This window comes from Hemiscyllium ocellatum, chromosome 5, assembly GCF_020745735.1.
Source record: "Hemiscyllium ocellatum isolate sHemOce1 chromosome 5, sHemOce1.pat.X.cur, whole genome shotgun sequence".
NCBI classification, from domain to species: domain Eukaryota; kingdom Metazoa; phylum Chordata; class Chondrichthyes; order Orectolobiformes; family Hemiscylliidae; genus Hemiscyllium; species Hemiscyllium ocellatum.
Genome location: NC_083405.1, coordinates 140,726,391 through 140,748,639, shown reverse-complemented (window position 1 = coordinate 140,748,639; position 22,249 = coordinate 140,726,391). Strand labels below are relative to the sequence as shown.

The window sequence follows — 22,249 nt, the reverse complement described above, 5'->3', positions numbered from 1 at the left end:
AAGTTATCAGAGGTAGGTTTTTTAGACAGAGTGGGGGTGTGTGGAATGCACTGCTAGCCGTGGGAGTAGAGTCAGAGACATTAGGGACATTGATGTGATTCCTGCGTAGGCACATGGATGATAGTAAAATACAGGGTATGTAGGTTAGTCTGATCTTAGAATAGGGTAGAAGGTCAGCACAACATTGAGGGCCAAAGGACCTGTACTATGCTGTTCGAAGTTCTATCAACAACTGCTATAGAGAATACTGGAGAAACTCATGCATCTGGCAGCTGTGGAGAGAGAAACAGAGTGGGACACGGGTGGCATGGTGGATCAGTGATTAGCACTGCTGCCTCACAGCGCCAGGGACCCAGGTTCAATCCCAGTCTCGGGAGACTGTCTGTGTAGAGTTTGCACATTCTCCCCGTGTCTGCGTGTGTTTCCTCTGGGTGCTCCAGTTTCCTCCCAGATTTGAGAGAAGATTTGTAGCTCGGGTGCTCGTTGTTGTGGTTCTGTTCGCCGAGCTGGGAATTTGTGTTGCAGACATTTCGTCCCCTTTCTAGGTGACATCCTCAGTGCTTGGGAGCTTCCTGTGAAGCGCTTCTGTGATGTTTCCTCCGGCATTTATAGTGGCTTGTCTCTGCCGCTTCCGGTTGTCAGTTCCAGCTGTCCGCTGCAGTGGCCGGTATAATAGGGTCTAGTTCAATGTGTCTGTTGATAGAATTTGTGGATGAGTGCCATGCCTCTAGGAATTCCCTGGCTGTTCTCTGTTTGGCTTGTCCTATAATAGTAGTGTTGTCCCAGTCGAATTCATGTTGTTTGTCATCTGCGTGTGTGGCTACTAAGGATAGCTGATCATGTCGTTTCGTGGCTAGTTGGTGTTCATGGGTGTGGATCGTTAGCTGTCTTCCTGTTTGTCCTATGTAGTGTTTTCTGCAGTCCTTGCATGGGATTTTGTACACTACATTTGGTTTTGCTCATGCTGGGTATCAAGTCCTTCGTCCTGGTGAGTTGTTGTCTGAGAGTGGCTGTTGGTTTGTGTGCTGTTATGAGTCCTAGTGGTCGCAGCAGTCTGGCTGTCAGTTCGGAAATGCTCCTGATGTATGGTAAAGGTCGTATCCATGAACACCAACATATCCACGAAACGACACGACCAGCTATCCTTAGTAGCCACACACACAGATGACAAGCAACATGAGTTCGACTGGGACAACACTACTATTATAGGACAAGCCAAACAGAGAACAGCCAGGGAATTCCTAGAGGCATGGCACTCATCCACAGATTCAATCAATAAGCATATCGACCTGGACCCAATATACTGGCCACTGCAGCGGACAGCTGGAACTGACAACCGGAAGCGGCAGATTCAAACCACTACAAATGCCGGAGGAAAGATCACAGAAGCGCTTCACAGGAGGCTCCCAAGCACTGAGGATGTCACCTAGACAGGGGACGAAACATCGGCAACATAAATTCCCAGCTCGGCGAACAGAACCACAACATTTCCTCCCAGAATTTAAAGATGTGTAAGGTAGGTGAAGTGGCCATGCTAAATTGCCTGTAGGTGCATTAGTCAGGGGTGAATGTAGGGGAATGGGTCTGGGTGGGTTGGTCTTCAGAAGGTCGGTGTGGACTTGTTGGGCCGAAGGGCCTGTTTCCACACTGTAAGTAATCTAATCTAAAAATCTAATCTCTTCAGGTTCACTGTCTCAATGCTTTACAGCATCAAGGAGACTGCCCTGAATGTACTTCCACAAGGGTGTGCACTGGCTACTCCAATCAAAACGCTCATGGACAGATCAACTTATGGTAAATAGTTTATCCCTTGTGATGGTTCTCTCATCACCTTTGTTAATTCACAAACCATGGGTATAACCGATTTGCTGACTATCCCTGGTTGCAGGTGATGAGTTGCCTTCTTGAACAGCTGCAGTCCATGAGCTGAAGAGGGGCAGGAATTTCTGATGGTAATTTCAGGAGAACATTCTTGATCAGTCCAACTGGAATGGAGGCTTTGCTGGAGCTAGTGTTGGGGAATGAGGTGGGTCAAGGAAACAAGGGGTTTGAGGGGGAGACATGGGCTAAGACTGATCACTGTATAAAGTTTGGATTAATAACAGAGATTAACAGGAAACAAACTGAGCTATTAAATTAAAAGAGGGTTAAGTGGAATGTGAAGGCGGAGGGGGAATCAAGGCAGAATAAAATGGAACCAGAGATGGCAGGTTGAACTGTAATGAAAACGGGTGATCTTTGAGGAGATGATTCAGATGCAGGCTGTGTCTATTCCAATGAGGAGGAAAGGTGAAGGAGTCAAACCTACAGCTCCTTGGATGATCAGGGAGGGAGAGAATGTGATAAAACACAAAGGGAGGGTATATGATGCTCGTCAGTCAATTCATCAAGAGAACACAGGTTCAAACACAATTGAGTTAAGAGAGGAAGTGAAGAGATTTCAAATGATCAAGAGGAGAACTAGAGAACAACAGTTAAGATAAAAGAGTGCTCTAAATCCTGCACTAATGTGTAAGGCTAAGTGGATAGCAAGCGTGGGAGCTATTAGGAACAAAGGAGGACATAAATGTTCAGAGGTGCAGGGCAAGGTGAGAATATTTCCCAAGTACTTGAATAGAACCTTAGTTAACATGGAATATTGGAATACATATGGAATATTGGAGTTCAGACCAATCAGATCAATGATGATGTTATGACATGGTACAGCAGACTTGGGCTTAAATGGCCCTACTTGTTATCCTAATTTGTAAGTTCCCATTCACACTGAGGATATGACCATTGTGTGGTGTGGCTCTCTAGCTGGATAGATACGCAACAAATCCAGGAGGGCTACAGAAACAGCAGCAGCAGCAGAATGGTATTCAACTTCAACCTGTACACTCATGGTCTGTGGTTCCTCCTCTGCCATTCCCAAACTCAGTGAAACCTGAGTCAAAGACGTAAAATCTGTGCAGGGGATGTGGATGTCGCTGGCTTCACAAAGACATTCAGCATCGATACAGGTCCTCTGGCCCACCATGTCTATGGTGACCATCAAACTTCCATTCTCCTGCACTTACTCCATAGCCAACTGTGCCCTGGCATTTTAAGCTCATCCAGATGCTTCTGTAGAGTATTTGCCTCCACCACCCTCTCATTTCCTTGTTCTACTGCCCTCTGGGCTCATCCAAACCACTTAATCCTCATCTTTAACCCCTCTGGTCTCAGGCACAGGAAAAGAATTCTCACAACCTACTCTGCCTATACCTCCCTTAATGCTGTAAATCTCAATCAGATCGCCCTCTACTCCAGGGAAAACAAACGCTGCCTATCCAGCTTCTCCCCAGCAATGAAACTGTCCAGCCCAAGCAACATCCTGGTGAACCTCCTCTGCATGCTCTCCAGCAACAATCACACCCTGCTGACAGTGTGGCGACCAGAACACCCACAGTATGCTGTCCGTGGCCTGACCAATGTTAGGTAATAAAACAAAGGAGCAGAATTAGGCCATTCAGTCCATCAAATCTACTCCACCGTTCAATCCTGGCTGACATGTTTCTCAATCCCATTTTCCCTGTAACCCTTGATCCTCTTACCAAACAAGGTCCTATCCATCTGTCTTAAACACCCTCAATGACTTGGCCTCTAGAGAGTCATCTGTCCCCCCTCCCCCCGGCTGAAGAAATTCCTCCTCATCACAATTGTATAGATAGTCCCTTCATTGTGAGGTTATGCTTGAATTCATTGCCGCAGAGCGCAGTGGAGGCCGGGACACTAAGTGTCTTCAAGGCAGAGATTGATAAATTCTTGATGTCACAAGGAATTAAGGGCTACGGGGAGAATGCAGGTAAGTGGAGTTGAAATGCCCACCAGCCATGATTGAATGGCAGAGTGGACTCAATGGGCCAAATGGCCTTACTTCCATTCGTATGTCTTATACTTGAGTCCCGGTCTCTCCTATTCGTGGAAACATCTTCTGTGCTCACTCTGTCCAGGCCCCTCGGCATTCTCTAAGTTTAACCAGATCCCCCTCATCTTTCTTAACTCGATTGAGTTCAGACCCAGAGTCTTCAACTGCTCCTCATATGACAAGCCCTTTGTCCCCGGGATCATTCTTGTAAATCTCCTCTGGACCCTCTCCAACACCAGCATATCTTTCCTTTGATACAGGGCACAAAACTATATTTCACAATATTCCAAATGCCCCAGCAGTTTCCTCCTGCTCCTGTATAAACTTGTAACTTCCCAGTCAACGCAGAAATTGAGGGCTAGGTAGAAATGAAGGCAAACATGACTAAGACTGAGGCCAGGCAGGGAAACACTGCTGAGGGAGTAGGGAGGAGGCCTGAAATACATGTGATTCAATGTGAGAAGTACAACAGGCAAGGTTGGTAAACTTAGAGCTGCCCCATCATTGAGATTATGGAGATTTGGCTGAAAGAGGGATAGGACTGGCAGCTGAATGCCCCAGGATTGAGATGTTTCAGGTGTGATAGAAGGGGATGTTAAAGGGGATAGGACGTTGTATTAATGGTGAAGGAGTGTCTCACATTGTATTGAGGGAGCACACATCAGGGAGGCACCTCAGGAATAGGAAAGGTAAAATCACAACTACAGGCCTCCCTATAGCCAGTGGGGTATAGAGGAGAGAATATGGAGACAGATTTTGGAAAGATATAAAAACAGCAGGGTTATTGTGGTGGGTGATGCTAACATCCACTATAATAACTGGGACACACTTTGTACTAGGGACTTGGATGGGGCAGAATTTTAAGAGCCATTCATCCAAGCACTGTTATCCCTATTCATGAGTCTCTTAAAGTACACAGTATTATGGCCATTACTCCCAAAATGCTCCCCCACTGAAACTTCACTCACCTGGCCAAGCTCACCTTTCCCAAAACCAGGTCCAGTATAACCCCTTCTCTGGTTGGACCATTAAACTGGGGGAGTGCAAACTACACCAACATTCAGTCAGGTTGTAGCTGTACAGGACATTGGTTAGGCCACTGTTAGAATATTGTGGGAAATTCTGGTCTCCTTCCTATCGGAAAGATGCTGTGAAACCTGAAAGGGCTCAGAAAAGATTTACAAGGATGTTGCCAGGGTTGTAGGATCTGAGCTACAGGGAGAGGCTGAACAGGCTGGGGTTGTTTTCCCTGGAGCGTCGGAGGCTGAGGGGTGACCTTATAGAGGTTTACAAAATTATCAGGGGCATGGATAGGATAAATAGACAAAGTCTTTTTCCTGGGGTCGGGGAGTCCAGAACTAGAGGGCATAGGTGTAGGGTGAGAGGGAAAGACATAAAAGAGACCTAAGGGGCAACTTTTTCACACAGAGGGTGGTACGTGTATGGAATGAGCTGCCAGAGGAAGTGGTGGAGGCTGGTACAATTGCAACATTTAAGAGGCATTTGGATGGGTATATGAATAGGAAGGGTTTGGAGGGATATGGGCCAGGGGCTGGCAGGTGGGACTAGATTAGGAATGTTGGTTTTCTCGCTGAGCTGGAGGATTCATTTCCAGACATTACCCTACGAGGTAACACCTTCAGTGGGCCTCCGGTCAAAGCATTGTTGATAATTCCTGCTTTCTATTTATATGTTTAGATTTCTTTGGGTTGATGTAATCTCTTGTTCTTTTTCTCAGTGGGTGGAAGATGGGGTCTAACTTGATGTGTTTGTTGGTAAAGTTCTGTTTGGAATACCATACTTCGAGGAATTCTTGTGCATGCCTTTGTTTGGCATGTCCTAGGATGGGTGTGTTGTCCCAGTCAAAGAGGTGTCCTTCCTCTCTGTTTGTGAGGATACCAGTGAGAGAGGGTCATGTCGTTTTGTGGCTAGTTGGTGTTCCTGTATCCTGGGGGCTAGTTTTCTGCCTGTTGTCCAATGTAGTGTTTGTTATAGTCCTTGCACAGTATTTTGTAAACGACATTAGTTTTGCTTGTTGTCTGTATAGGGTCTTTCAAATTCATTAGCTGCTGTTTTAGTGTGTTGGTGGGTTTGTGGGCTACCGTGATGCTAAGGGGTCCAAGTAATCTGGCAGTCATTTCCGAGACGTCTTTGATGTAGGGGGGAGTGGCTGGGGTTTCTGGACGTGTTTTATCTGCTTGTTTGAGTTGTTGCTGAGAAATCTGCTGACTGTGTCCATTGGGTTCTGGATCAGTGGTGCTGGAAGAGCACAGCAGTTCAGGCAGCATCCAAAGTGCAGCGAAATTGACGTTTCGTGCAAAAGCCCTTCATCAGAATAAAGGCAGTGAGCCTGAAGCGTAGCTGAAGGGCTTTTGCCAGAAACGTCGATTTCGCTGCACTTTGGATGCTGCCTGAACTGCTGTGCTCTTCCAGCACCACTGATCCAGAATCTGGTTTCCAGCATCTGCAGTCATTGTTTTTACCTTGTGTTTCACAGGGAGCAGTGCTGGGATCTCTGTTGTCCGTGGTCTTTATAAATGATTTGGAGGAAAACATGGCTGGTCTAATTAGTAAGTTTGTGGACAGTGCAAAGGTTAGTGGAGTTGTAGATAGTGAGGAGGATTGTCAAGAGGATACAGCAGGATGTAGATCAGTTGGAGGCATGGGCAGAAAAAATGGCAGATAGACTTTAATCTGGACAAATGTGAGGTGATGCATTTTGGAAGATCATGTAGATAGAAATTATACAGTGAATGGCAGAACTGTTAGGAGTCTTGATATGCAGAGGGATCTGGGTGTGCAGGTCCACAGATCACTGAAGGTGGCAGCGCAGGTAGGTAAGGGAGTAAGAAAGGCCTATGGCACGCTTGCCTTCATTGGAAGGGGCACTGAGTATAAGGATGGACAAGTTATGCTGCAGCTTCATACAACTTTAGTTAGGCCACACTTGGAATATGGTGTACATTTCTGGTCACCACATTACGAGAAGGATGTGGATGTTTTGGTGAGGGTACAGAAAAGGTTTACCAGGAAGTTGCCTGGTCTGGGGAATTTTAGCTCAGGAGAAAGGTTGGATACACTGGGTTTGTTTTCACTGGAACGCAGGAGGTTGAGGGGTGACCTGACAGAAATTTATAAGATTGTGAATGGCAGAGATAAAGTGGAAAGTATGAGGTTTTTATCCCAGGGTGGAGGGGTCGATGACTAGGGGACACAGGTTCAGGGTGTGGGGTGGGGGAGTTCCAAAGCAATGAGAGGGGCAGGTTTTTCACACACAGGGTGGCGAGTGCCTGGAACACTCTGCCAGAGGAGGGGGTGGATGCAGACACCATTGCAGCATTCAAGAAGCACCTGGACGAATACATGAATAGGAAAGGAAAATGTGTCATCGCAGCCTTGGAGGGCCGAAGGGCCGATTCCTGTGCTATACTGTTCTTTGTAACAAGACTTCCCAGCTCCTTCATTTGCCATCCCAGTACAGGAAGGTGAGCAGCCTATAAGGCCTCCTTCCCCACCGTCTCTCTGTGCTGGCACCTTCGGGGATCCATGGACTGTACACCAAGGTCCTTTTGTTCTTCAGTGCTCCCCGGGGACCTATCATTGGTTGTGTATATCCTTCCTTCATTAGACCTCTGAAAAATGTATTCTCTCGTACTTATCAGGATTAAATTTCATTTGCCATTTTTCTGCCAAGTTTCCCAGCTGATCAAATCAGCCTGTAGTCTGAGACCACCCTCCACACCACCAACAACACCAATCTTTTCATCTGGAAATGGACTCATTATACTTTCTGCATTCATATCCAAGTCATTAATGTAAGTGACCAACAGCAAGAGTCCCTGCACATATCCCAGTGGTATACTGCTGGTCACAGGCTTCCAATCACAACACAACCCTCTACCATCACCCTGTGCCACCCAATTTAGATCCAGTTTGTCAACAATTGATCCCATTGGCTTTGGAACAGCCTTCCAAGTAGGACCTTACCAAAGTCCACGTAAAAATTCTCAAATTTATAAAAAATCTCCCTCTAACAAATCTATGCTGATTATTCCAATCAATTCCTGCCTTTCCAAGTATTGATTAATCTTGTCCCTCAGAACTTTTACCAACGATTACCTGGTCAGTGATGTCAGACTAACCGGTCTGTAATTACCCGGCCTATCACTGCTGCCTTTCTTGAACAAAGGGATCACATTAACCAACTCCATCTGGCACTTCACCTGTGGTTAGCAAAGCCAGGGCTCCAGCAATCTCCTCCTTTACCTCCCATAGTAGATATGAATACAATTCATCAGGCTCTGGGGATTTATGCGCATTTATGTCTATAAAACATCTTGGCGGTAGGTGCATAGAATGAGCTGCCAGAGGATGTGGTGGAGACTGGTACAATTACAACATTTAAAAGCATTTGGATGGGAATATGAATAGGAAGGGTTTGGAGGGATATGGGCTGGGTGCTGGCAAACAGCACTAGATCAAAGTTAAAAATCCCACAACACCAGATTATAGCCCAACAGGTTTATTTGGAAGCACGAGCTGATGAAGGAGCGTCGCTCTGAAAGCCAGTGCTTCCAAATAAACCTGTTGGGCTATAACCTGGTGTTGTGGGATTTTTAACTTTGTACACCCCAGTCCAACAATGGCACCTCCAACTCAGCACTAGATCGGCTTAGGATGTCTCGTTGGCACAGATGAGTTGGACTGAAGGGTCTATTTCCCTGCTGAATGACTCGATGACCTCCTACTTATTAATCTGAACGTGTTCGAGAATTTCACTATCCCTGGTTACAATGTCCTTCTCCTCCATCAATCCATGAGAAGTATTCACATACTGACCACCTCTAACTGCTCTGCCTTCTGAATGATTTGGTGCAAGCACACCCACAATGCAGTTAGGGAGGGCGTTCCAGGCTGAACGGCAGGACTGGCCTGAAGGACTGTACGGTCTCATCTTGTTCCTTTGCTTTTCAATGCCAACAGCTCTACCTGAGTTAATCACACTCTTACATAAACATTATAATCAGCTCTTCTACAACCTGATGGTTACTTTCATGTACAACCCAAGGTTATAGAAAAACCACACTTTAGAAACAGTGCTTAAAGTGCATGACAACCAACACCACGTTTTAGAATTTTACGCAATGACGATGCGATTCGGCAAGATTTAGGATGCAGAGGATGGGGAAGGAAACTGCAGGGGATGGACACAACTGAAATGTGGAGCTTATTCAAGGAACAGCTACTGCGGGTCCTTGATAAGTTTATACCTATCAGGCAGGGAGGTACATGTCAAGAGAGGGAGCCATGGTTTAGTAAAGAAGTTGAAGCTCTTATCAAGAGGAAGAAGGCAGCTTATGTGAGGAGGAGGCGTGAAGACTCAGTTAGGGGGCTTGAGAGTTATAAGTTAGCCAGAAAAGAACTAAAGAGAGGGCTAAGAAGAGCCAGGAGGGGACATGAGAAGTTGTTGGCCCAGGAAGGGGCCCTTCCGCCCTCCAAGCCTGAGTTGACTCAAATCCACTGTCTAAACTCAATTCCTAAGCATCTATGTCCCTCTGCTCCCCACCTACTCATGCATCTGTCCAGATGCATCTTAAATGAGTCTCCCGTGCCTGCCTCTACCACCTCTACTGGCAATGTGTTCCAGACACCCACCAACCTCTGTGTGAGGTACTTACCGTGTGTATCTCCTTAAACTTTCCACCTGTCACCTTGAAAGCGTGACCTCTCGTTATTGAATCCTTCACCCTGGGAAAAAGCTTATCTCTATCCACCCTGTCTATACCCTTCACGATTTTGTAAACCTCAATCAGATCCCCCCTCAATCTTCTTTTTTCTAATAAAAACAAACCTAACCTACTCAACCTCTCTTCACAACTAGTACCTTCCATACCAGGCAACATCCTCGTAAACCTTCTCCACACCCTCTCCAAAGCGCCCACATCCTTTTGGTAATATGGTGACCAGAACTGTACACAGTATTTTAAATGTGGACGAACCAACATATTGTACAATTTTAACATGACCTGCCAGCTCTTATACTCAATACCCCGTCCAATGAAGGCAAGCATACTCTATGCCTTCTTGACCACTCTATCCACCTGTGCAGCAACCTTCAGGGTACAATGGACCTGCACTCCCAGATCTCTCTGCTCATCAACTTTTCCCAAGTTTCTTCCATTTACTGTATAATTCACTCTAGAATTAGACTTCCCAAAATGCATCACCTCACATTTGCCTGGATTGAAATCCATCTGCCACATTTCCGCCCAGCTCTCCAGTCTATCTAGATCCTCCTGTATTCTCTGACAGTCCCCTATGCTTTCTGCTACTCCACCAATCTTCATGTCATCTGCAAACTTGCTGATCATACCAACAGTGCCCTCTTCCAGATCATTGATGTCTATCACAAACAACAGTGACCCCAACACTGACCCCTGTGGGACACCACTGGTGTACCATTTGGAGAAACTCCCTTCAACTACTACTCTCTGTCTCCTGTTGCTCAACCAGTTCTTTATCCACCTCGCTAGAACACCCTGCACACCATGTGACTTCACATGGATCGGGGCAAACCCTAAGGCCTTCTACAGATATATTGGGAATAAAAGATTAGGGCCAAAGACAATAGTGGGAAGCTGTGTGTGGAATCTGAGGACATAGGGAAGGGCTTTATGAATATTTTCATCAGTATTAATGAGGCCAATGTTAGTGAGAATACGGAGATACAGGCGACTAGATTAGATGGGATTGAGGATGACAAAGAAGCAATTTTGGAAGATCTGGAAACGGATAAGGCTCCGGGGCCAGATGGGATTTATCCTCAGATTCTCTGGGAGGTCAGGGAGAAGATTGTAGAACCTTTGGCTTTGATCTTTATGTCATCATTGTCTACAGGAACAGCGCCAGAAGACTGGAGGATAGCAAATGTTGTTCCCATGTTTAAGAAGGGGAGTCGGGACAGCCCTGGTAATTATAGGCCAGTGAGCCTTACCCGGTCGTGGGTAAGGTGTTGTACAAGATTATAAGAGATAGTGTTTATAATCATCCGGAAAGGAATAATTTGATTAGGGATAGTCAACACGGTTTTGAGAAGGGTAGGCCATGTCTCATTAACCTTATTGAGTTCTTCGAGAAGGTGACAAAACAGGTGGATGAGGGTAAAGTGGTTGATGTGGTGTATATGGATTTCAGTAAAGCATTTGATAAGGTTCCCTACGGGAGGCTATTGCACAAAATACGGAATTTTGGGATTGAGGGTGATTTAGCGGTTTGGATCAGAAATTGGCTAGCTGAAAGAAGACCAAGGATGGTGGTTGATGGGAAATGTTCATCCTGGATCTCAGTTATCAGTGGTGGGCTTCAAGGATCGGTATTGGGGTCACTGCTGTTTGTCATTTTTATAAATGATCTGGATGTGGGAGTAGAAGGGTGGGTTAGTAAATTTGTGGATGACATTAAGATAGGCAGAGTTGTGGACAGTGCTGACGGATGTTGTGGTTTACAGGGGGACAGAGATAAGCTGCAGAGCTGGGCTGAGAAGTGGCAAATGGAGTTTAATGTGGAAAAGTGTGATGTACTTCACTTTGCAAGTAGTAACAGGAATGCAGGGTACTGGGCTAATGGTAAAATTCTTGGTAGTATAGATGAACAGTGAGATCTCAGAGACCAGGTACATAAATCCCTGGAAGTTGCCACCCAGGTGATAGGGTTGTTAAGAAGGCGTATGGTGTGTTGCGTTTATTGGTAGGGGGATTGAGTTTCGGAGCCACGAGGTCATGGTTCAGCTGTACAAGACTCTGGTAAGGCTGCACCTGGAGTATTGTGTACAGTTCTGTTCACCGCATTATAGGAAGGATATGGGAGCTTTGGAAAGGGTTCAGAGGAGATTTACCAAGATGTTGCCTGGTATGGAAGGAAGGTCTTACGAGGAAAGGCTGAGGGAACGGAGGCTGTCTTTGTTGGAGAGAATCAGGTTGAGAGGTGACTTAAATTGAGATGTATAAGATAATCAGAGGGTTAGATAGGGTGGACAGCGAGAGCCTTTTCCCTCAGAAGGTGATGGCTAGCACGAGGGGACATAGGCTTAAATTGAAGAGTGATAGATTTAGGACGGATATCAGGGGTAGCTTCTTTACTTGGAGAGTAGTGGGGCATGGAACGGCCTGCCTGCAACAGTTGTAGACTCGCTGCATTCAGGGCATTTAAATGGACATTGGACATACATCTGGATAATAATGGAACGGTGTAGGCTAGATGGACTTTAAATTATTTTCACAGACTGGCGCAACATCGAGGGCTGAAGTGCCTGTACTGCGCTGTAACGTTCTATGTTCCAACAAAGAGAAAGGGTGGGGCCAACATATCGTGGGATACCCAGCATTGGGTAAAGAGCAAAAGAGAGGCTGATGGCAGCTACCGAGGACTCAACACAGCAACAGTCACGGTGGACACAGCGTGTGCGCAAGGGTAAACTCACAAGGGAAATTATGAGAACAGAAAGGCAGGGAGAGGAATGAAAGAATAATGACAGGCAAAATGAAGGGAATCACGTTATTTAACAAGTACATCAAGGTTAAAAAGAAAACAAGGGGAAGAATAGGCTCCATGAAGAACCCCAGTCGCAACGGCAATGTGTGTGTGGGGGGAACCAGAGGGTGCAGGAAAGGAATCCACTGGCCCAGTGTGTCCTGGCGAGAGGGCCAATGTGGGCACTGAAACCAGGAAAGGCTTTCTATAGGTATGTCAGGAATAAAAGGATGACTAGGGTAGGTATCGGTCCAGTCAAGGATAGTAGTGGGAAGTTGTGTGTGGAGGCGCAGGAGATTGGAGAGACACTAAATCAATACTTTTCATCAGTATACACTCAGGAACAGGACACTGTTGCTGATGTGAATATGGAGTCACAAATGATTAGAATGGATGGCCTGGAAATATGCAGGGAAGAGGTTCTGGGAATATTGGAGAGGATGAAAATAGATAAGTCTCCTGGGCCTGATGGCATTTACCCTAGGATCCTATGGGAAGCTAGGGAGGAGATAGCAGAGCCATTGGCCTGGATTTTTATGTCGTCATTGTCAACAGGAATAGTACCAGAGGACTGGAGGATAGCGAATGTGGTCCCCTTGTTCAAGAAAGGGAGTAGGGATAGCCCTAGTAACTATAGGCCAGTGAGTCTGACTTCAGTGGTGGGCAAAGTCTTAGAGAGAATGGTAAGGGATAAGATTTATGAACATCTGGATAGGAATAACGTGATCAAGGATAGCCAGCATGGTTTTGTGAAGGGCAGGTCGTGCCTCACAAACCTTATTGAGTTCTTTGAGAAGGTGACTAAGGAAGTGGACGAGGGTAAAGCAGTAGATGTTGTGTATATGGATTTTAGTAAGGCGTTCGATAAGGTTCCCCATGGTAGGCTAATGCTAAAACTACGGAGGTATGGCATTGAGGATACATTAGAGGTTTGGATTAGGAATTGGCTGGCTGGAAGGAGACAGAGGGTAGTAGTTGATGGACTATGTTCATCTTGGAGTGCAGTTACTAGCGGTGTACCACAGGGATCTGTTTTGGGACCATTGCTTTTTGTTATCTTTATAAATGATCTAGAGGAAGGGCTTGAAAGCTGGGTAAGCAAGTTTGCGGATGACACAAAAGTCGGTGGAGTTGTGGATAGTGAGGAAGGAAGTGGTAGGTTACAGCGGGATATAGATAAGTTGCAGAGCTGGGCAGAAATGTGGCAAATGGAATTCAATGTAGCTAAGTGTGAAGTCATTCACTTTGGTAGGAGTAACAAGAAGATGGATTACTGGGCTAATAGTAGGCTACTTGGTAGTGTGGATGAGCAGAGGGATCTTGGTGTCCATGTACACAGATCTCTGAAAGTTGCCACCCAGGTAAATAGTGCTGTGAGGAAGGCATATGGTGTACTGGGCTTTATTGGTAGAGGAATTGAGTTCCGGAGTCCTGAGGTCATGTTGCAACTGTATAAGACTCTGGTGCGGCCTCATCTGGAGTATTGTGTGCAGTTTTGGTCGCCATACTATAGGAAGGATGTGGAGGCATTGGAACGAGTGCAGAGGAGGTTTACCAGGATGTTGCCTGGCATGGTAGGAAGATCGTATGAGGAAAGGCTGAGGCACTTGGGCCTGTTCTCACTGGAGAAAAGGAGGTTTAGGGGAGATTTGATAGAGGTGTATAAGATGATTAGGGGTTTAGATCGGGTCGACACTGAGAACCTTTTACCGCTAATGGAGTCAGGTGTTACTAGGGGACACAGCTTTAAATTAAGGGGTGGTAGGTATAGGACAGATGTTAGGGGTAGATTCTTTACACAGCGGGTTGTGAGTTCATGGAATGCCCTGCCAGTAGCAGTGGTGAACTCTCCCTCTTTATGGTCATTTAAGCGGGCATTGGATAGGCATTTGGAAGTTATTGGGCTAGTGTAGGTTAGGTAGGATTCGGTCGGCGCAACATCGAGGGCCGAAGGGCCTGTACTGCGCTGTATCTTTCTATGTTCTATGTTCTATGACTGTGATATACTGAATACAATTAGCACAGACAAACAGGAGTGGTCTAAGCAATCTTAAATACAGATAAATGTTAAGGGCCGGGATGAAATGTATTCCAAAAATAACTGTAGAATTGCAGATGCTAGAAATCAGAAACATCAGAAATTGCTGGAAAAACTCAGCAGGTCTGGCAGCATCTGTGAGAGAGAGCAGTTTATGTTTTGGGTCTGGTGAATCTTCTTTTGGGTGATGGTGGGATGGGGGATTGGTTGCGGCATGATGATGGCCTCGTGGTATCATCTGGAATGTTAATCCAGGGACCCAGGGAATGTTCTGGGGACTTGGGTTCCAATCCTACCAAGGCAGGTGGGGGAATTTCAATTCATTTCCTTAAAGATCTGGAATGATGAGTGTGAATCCCTGTCGATGGCTGGAAAAACCCATCTGGTTCACTAATGTCCTTTAGGGAAGGATCCTTACCCATTCGGGCCTACATGTGACTCCAGACCCACAGCCATGCAGGTAACCCAAATAACCAATAGCCTAGTCAGCAACACCTTCATCCCACATTAAGATAGGCTGAGCAGTGGCAAATGGACTTCAATCTGGATAAAAGTGAGGTGATGCACTTGTGCAAGAGAATACAGGATGGACAGTAGGACCCTGGGAATCCCTGAGGATCAGTGTGTATGTGCACTGGTCCCTTAAGGTATCAGGGCAGGTGGGTAAAGAGAGGGAGGCCTATGGGATAGTTGCCTTTATTATCTGAGGCAGAGAGTTGAAGAGCAGGGAGGTGATGCTGGAACTGTCTAAAACATTGGTTAGACCACAGTGAGAGTACGATGGGCAGTTCTGGAATCCACATCATGGGAGGGATGTGCGTGCACAGGAGAGGGTGCTCAGGAGATTTACCAGGATGTGGCCTGGGCTGGAGAGATTCAGTTTCAGGCTGGGAGCAGAGGAGACTGAGAGGGACCATGATTGAGATGGATAAAATTGGGCACAGAAAGGGTTGATAGCAAGAAACTTTGCTCTTGATCAATAACTGGGTCAAAGATTTGAAGATGGGGGCAGTGTGTTTACAGGGGATGTGAGGGTACTTTTTTTCAGACAGAGGGTTGTAGTGGAATGTCTGGAATTTTCTGCCCGTAAGGGGGGAAAAGAGGCAGAAACCCTCAAAATTCAAGTACTATCCACGAGTGCACTTATGATGGGAAGGCATACAAGACTATTCAAAATGGATTCAAATAATCGTGATCCTTTTCGACCGGCTCACACTCAATGGGCCGAAGGGCCTTTTCTGTGCTGTGCTGTATCTGAGAGTGCATTCCTTGTGCAATGGCAAGGGAGAAAGGGCGGGGACTCACTGACATCGAGATCACTGGGGTGGGGTGGGGGTCTCATTTACATTGCTAATAGCAGAGATATCCTCATATACAGTGGGCAATGTATTTACATATATTCGAGTCAAAGGGAGCTACAGTCCCACCAGAGCATTGGGCAGCTTTCACATTTGAGAGAGATAATGTGATGTTTAACCCAAGGGTCATTGTGCCTCAGGTGAGGGGAGAGGTGGAGAAGAACCGTCCTTCATGGTCACCTCCGTCAGTGCTGTTAACAGCACTATGTCACAAACCAACTGTCCAGTCCCAGGGGAATTATATCCCACATATACATTGGGAACAAAAGGGCTAACATTCTTACACTGACATGTAAAGGTGAATATATTCTCGATGTACACCAGGATTACAGCAAACTTACACCACTCTTAAACTGAGCGCTGTGGTCAGTGGACATTACTTCAGACAGAATCTGTATCCCAGATCCAACAGGGACTAGCTTATAACAGTTAACAGCCTGTAAATTATGGAGCCATCCTGTGTTCACAAAAGGAATTAATTAAATACAAGTTTTTGATTTACCATGAGAAGCAGAGAGGGGTAGAAAGACCTTTTTTTTAATGCTAATCCAACACAGATGAAGAAAATGCAGGATGGTGTGAGATTTGGAGGACACTCTGCAGGTGGTGACGTTCCCATGTATCAGCCGCCCTTGTCCTGGCTGGCAGGAAAAGTTACAGAATCGGAGGGTACTGTCGAAGGAAGCTTGGGGAGACACTGCAGCATATCTTGGAGATGGCACTGTCTCCTGCCACAGAGCCAGCGGGGAAGGGAGTCACTGTTAGAGATGGCACTGTCTCCTGCCACAGAGCCAGTGCTGAGAGGAGTCACTGTTGGAGATGGTACTGTCTCCTGCCACAGAGTCAGTGCTGAGGGGAGTCACTGTTAGAGATGGCACTGTCTCCTGCCACAGAGCCAGTGCTGAGAGGAGTCACTGTTGGAGATGGTACTGTCTCCTGCCACAGAGCCAGCGGGGAAGGGAGTCACTGTTGGAGATGGTGCGAGAAGAGACAATCAAGTGGCTGCTTTCACCTGGATGACCACAGGGTGATAGTTGTTACAGTATTCAGTTCACTGTGTCTGCACCAGCTTGGGGAAGTTTGGCATAATGACAGGATGGTGTCAAGCTTTGAGTGTTGTTGGAGCTGTGGGGAGTGTTTGATCACACTCCTGACCTAAGCCTTGTGGATGGTGGACAGGTGGTGAAGCCCTGGTCACTGACCTGTTGTTGTAGCCGCACTATTCATATGACTATTCCAGGTGAAGTTTCTGATCAAGGGTGACTCCCAGGATGCTGCTATTGGAAAGGTCATAGAAACATAGGAATTAGGAGCAGGAGTAGGCCCTTGGAACCTGCCTGCCCATTGAACATACTGTGCCGGGTCTTATTCTAGTCTCCACTCCACTCGCCTGCCTGCACCCCCTCGTCCTTTATCCCACGTTTCGCCAGAAACGTGATTTCTTTCTTGAATCTGTTGATTGATTCTATCCCCACAGCACACTGTGGCAGTCAGTTCCATAAATTCCCACCCTCTGACAGAAGGGGTTTCTCATCACTATGTTGAACTGGCTTCCTCTCACTCCATATCTATGCCCTTTTGTTCAAATCAGTCCCACAAGGGGGGACCAACTTTTCAAGTCCATCTTATCAATCGTCTTTAGCATTTTAAATACTTCAGTCAGATCCTTCCTCAGTCTTCTGAACTCCAGTGAGTATAAGTCTGAGGTGTTCAGCTGCTCCTTGTCCACCAGCCCTTTCATCCCCGGAATCAATGTGGCGACCCTCCTCTGAACAGCTTCCAGTGCCACCACATCCTTCCTCAAGTAAGGACACCACAACTGGACACAATATTCCAGGTGTGGTCACACCTAAGCCGTATCTCATTGTAACCAAACACTTCCTTACACTTCTAATCCAGCCTTTTTGCAATAAATGCCAAGATTCCACTTGCCTTTCTTATCCCATGCTACACCCTACATACCCACTTGCTGGGATTCATGCACAAGGAGGCCCAGATCCCTCTGCATTGATACAGTTTGAATCTGCTTCTCATTGAAATAATAAATTGCCCTTTTATTTTTCTGGCCAAATGGAAAACCTCGCATTTCTCCAACTTAAACTCCATCTGCCAGATTTTGGCCAATTCTCCTAGCCTTTCAGTATCCTCCTGTTCACTACCTACTTTCCCATTGATTTTCATATTGTCCATGAATGTTGTTCTAGCTTAGATTAGATTACTTACAGTGCGGAAACAGGCCCTTCGGCCCACTCTGTTACACCCTGTCCCTGCTTGCAGATCATTTATATCGATGTCGTTGAGATCTGAGCGCTGAACCCTGTGGCACCTCACTCGCCACACAGCTCACCACCCAGAGGAGGACCCATTTATCCTGACCCTCTGCTTTCTGTCCGTTTCAGTGATAGTCACACTCTAGAACATTGAGAGGCAATGTTTCGCTGCTTCTTGCTGGAGCTGCGTATTTCCCTGCACTGAGGTAACACGTCAGCCAAAGCCTGGATTCCATCCCCGACTTGCTGCATTTGAACATGGACTACTCCAGTCTCAGAGTCATAGCTGGTGCTGAACATTACATCAGCTTCAATGAACATCCCATTCCTGACCTCCGAGTGGAGGGAACGTCATTCCTGAATTAAGGCACAGTTGACCAACTTGCATTGAGTAAGGAGACAAAGTGCTTGGGATGTTGGACTGTAATGGAAGAATAGGGGAAAGTGAGGATGGCAGATGCTGGAGATCAGAGTCAAACAGTGTGGCACTGGAATAGCACAGGTCAGGCAGCATCTGAGGAGCAGGGGAGCCAATGTTTCGGGCATAAGCCCTTCATCAGGAAATGGAAGAATGTCCTCGTGATGTTGAGCTATGATTGACTGAAATAACTTTCCCTCCCAAATTACAAGTAACAACCTTCTCCCCAACCCTTCAGCACCCACGAAAACCTCCTGAACAAAACATTTAAGATTATTCAAGTCAACAGCTGATAGAACATGAACTCATTTCACAGCTGAGGTGAAATCCTGTTCTGACAAATCACAGTCAGGATTCAATGCTGATGAAGACAGCGCAGTACCAGAGACTGTGACAGCGCAGTACCAGAGACTGTGACAGCGCAGTACCAGAGACTGTGACAGCGCAGTACCAGAGACTGTGACAGCGCAGTACCAGAGACTGTGACAGCGCAGTACCAGAGACTGTGACAGCGCAGTACCAGAGACTGTGACAGCGCAGTACCAGAGACTGTGTTGCTGCTGAGTTCGGTGGGGGACTGGGAAGAGGAACAAGAGGAAGAATGGAATTGAACAAGATCAGAGCATTTAGAACGGGGAGCGTGACAGCATCTGTTGATGAGATGTATAGGTCCAGCTTGTTACAATGCACTCTCCTTCAGTACTTACCACCTCAATAAAAACATGATCTCTACCAGCATAGACCTTCCACTACAGTCACATGTCACGCTGCATGCAGTCTCCTTACAGCAGGGGACTTCACTCTCCCCAAGCCTTTAAGGAGTAAACCCCATCACATTACAGACTGGGCATGCATGTGTAGAGCTGATATAGAAAGGGAACAGTACAGACCTCTTCCTCCTCAATTCGAGCAGGCTCGATCAGCAGATTATTGACTTGATCAAAGGAGACCCCCTGTTAGGATAGGAATCAGCAGAGGCATGCGGATTAGTGGAGCACAGCATCAACCCAGTCAAAACACAGCCCCTCGATGCAGCGTCGAGGATCGCACCAGGCAGAGAGACACAAGCCAAGTACAGGTACAGGTACAGATACAGACAGGACAACAGACTCAACACAACCCTGGGCTCGCAAATTCTTAGCCCAAGTTTGAAGATAATTTGAGGCAGGAAGTGCAAAGATGAGGAATTGACCTTTGGCAGAGGGCCATGAGTCAGACCCCAAACAAAAGACACAGAGAAACAAAAACTGAAATTACTGGAAAAACTCAGCAGGTCTGGCAGCATCTGTGGAGGAAAAAAAAAGTTAACGTTTCGGGTCCAGTGACCTTTCTACAGAATGAAGTCACAGTGAACTGGGTGAAGTCCAATTACCCAGCTCCTGTTCACCAAGTGCTAGGCATTCTGGTCAAGTCAGGACACAATAATGGCCACTGGACACAAAGAGGCTTTATAAAGATTAACTTTACACTCAGCTTGGAATTCTCATCAATTCCAAATCGACAGATAACCCTTCACTAGGATCATTTAGCCAAACCAGCGGCCTTTAACCTGCAATCGAGTTCAGTGTAACTACAGGCCTGGGGTATAATGGACAGCTTCCCCCACCTCCTTCACTGGATGATCAGAATCTCAGATCTGAAAGTTGGTGATTCCCATCGATTCTACGTTGAACAATGTGAATGTTATTGCTCTGGTAAGGCCAGGCTCAGCTGCAGCCACACTCGAACGGAGCCTGCCCACTCCTGTACAAACCCCAGCTGGACGGGAATACACGGGTGGGGTCAACTGGAGGGATGACTTGGCTCTGCCTGAAGTAACATTCACCAACGGAGACACGGGGCCTGACAATCATAACGGATCTCTATCATGACACACCAGCTGCTCAGTAACAGATGGATTTCCCCATGGCTCACAACTGCTGAGGACCAACATGTCCACATGCTCTCCTCCCCTCACAGTACCCCCCTCTGCCCTCCTTCAGAGACCACACCCTCCTAGCCCTAACCTTGTGAAACTCGACACAGCTGAGTGCTCAGTGACCACACAAACCAATCCCTCACCACTGCCTATGCACACTGCCCCTCCCCTGTTCACTGAAGGCCTTAGCCCTGCTCTGTCTCCATGCCTCCCACTGCCCACACTCAGCCCCTCCATATTGGCACTTGCCTCCACATCCCCGAGAACCACCCTGCCATACCACATAGCACACTGAAGCCGAGAGTTCACACTCCTGCACAGACCCAGCACTGCCTCCTGGACACAGTGGGGAGAGACAGAAGCAGCCAGCACTGACAGACAAAAGCAGAGTTCAGCAGCAGGGTGTCACTCAGCAGTGAGAGGGGCTGACAGAGACATGACCAAAGGATGACAGGGGGCTGAAGAGAAACAGAAACATTAGGGGTTCCATTATTTCTCAACTTGAAGAATTTGAGAGCCCAGAGAACAGGTCAAACAGCAAACACCAAACCTTCAGTTTGAACATTGTCATCTGATTTTAAAGGAGAGAAGCAGAAAATGTGAAAGAACAGATCAGTGTGGGATCCAGCTGCAAGTGAGAGAGGTGACCAGCTTTCCCAATATAGCGGGGAGGGAGGGGGGCACTGACTGGGGGCTTTTCCCAGTACTCCATGTTCTCCAGATTACAGTACAAAGAAACTTCCCAATTCAGCAGGTTAAACACAGACACATCCTTCAGGAGTACAGTCACCTTTCTTGAAAGCAAATACCAATGTGACAACTGAGCCAACAGTACCACACGAACAGCCTTATTTCAATCGAAGCACTCATGGCTAAGTGCAGGATTATGTAAAGGATTCGATAACGATAGCAGGGCACACTTGTGGGGAAATACACCACTCCTGGATTCAGCTAATGCCTGTACTCATTAGTGGCAACATTCAGTACAGCAGGCCAGTGGGACTGGTTTGGAGAAAGGGAGGTCTGCAGATGCTGGAGATCAGAGTCGAGTGTGTGGTGCTGGAAAAGCACAGCAGGTCAGGCAGCATCCGGGGAGCAGGAGAATCGGCGTTTCGGGCATAAGCCCTTCATCAGCATCTCCTCTTCCCCACATGCTGTCTGACCTCTGTGCTTTTCCAGCAATACATACTTGACAGTGGAACTAGCTACCCAATTAGACTCAGTCCCCAGCTCACGCTCTCTCAATACACAGATCTCGGCAAACATTTCCCTCTTCAACAATCTCCCCAATTCCCTTTTGAAAGTCATTGGAACCTGCTCCCATGACCCCTTTGGACAATGTACTCAGAGCTCACTTTTGACCTTACTTGTGCCCTTGTGTCCTACTGTCTCAAAGACTACATTCCCACAGCCCCTAGCCCGGCCTGGGGGGAAAAGGCCCATTCAGGCCCAGGTCATGGCAGTGGAGAAGCTGAAGCCAAGTGACAACAGGGGCCAGTCAGTTACCGTAGGAAAACCCGAGAGAGAGAGAGGATGGACAAGGAATACAGAGACAGACCGATTCACAGGGGGAGTGTGAGCAATGTGAGGAGGGGGAGCAACATCACGGAGGAGGGGGCAAGTGAGTGTGAGGGGGGTGGCGAGTGAGTGTGAGGGGGGGCGGCGAGTGAGTGTGAGGGGGGGCGAGTGAGTGTGAGGGGGGCGGGCGAGTGAATGGGGGGGGGCAAGTGAGTGTGAGGGGGCGGGTGAGTGAGTGTGGGGGGCGGGTGAGTGAGTGTGGGGGGGGGGGGGCGGCGAGTGAGTGTGGGGGGAGCAAGTGAGTGTGAGGG

The 22,249-nt window shown here is 47.1% G+C and overlaps 1 protein-coding gene across 1 annotated transcript in view; it reads right to left on the bottom strand.

The window, feature by feature from the left end:
* The window catches only part of scrib (scribble planar cell polarity protein), a 185,157-nt gene that overhangs the window by 89,287 nt on the left and 73,621 nt on the right, over window positions 1–22,249 (bottom strand). The window contains exon 16 of the mRNA XM_060825755.1: window positions 19,393–19,455. Coding sequence (XP_060681738.1) covers window positions 19,393–19,455 — 63 coding nt within the window. The remainder of the gene's footprint in view (window positions 1–19,392; window positions 19,456–22,249) is intronic.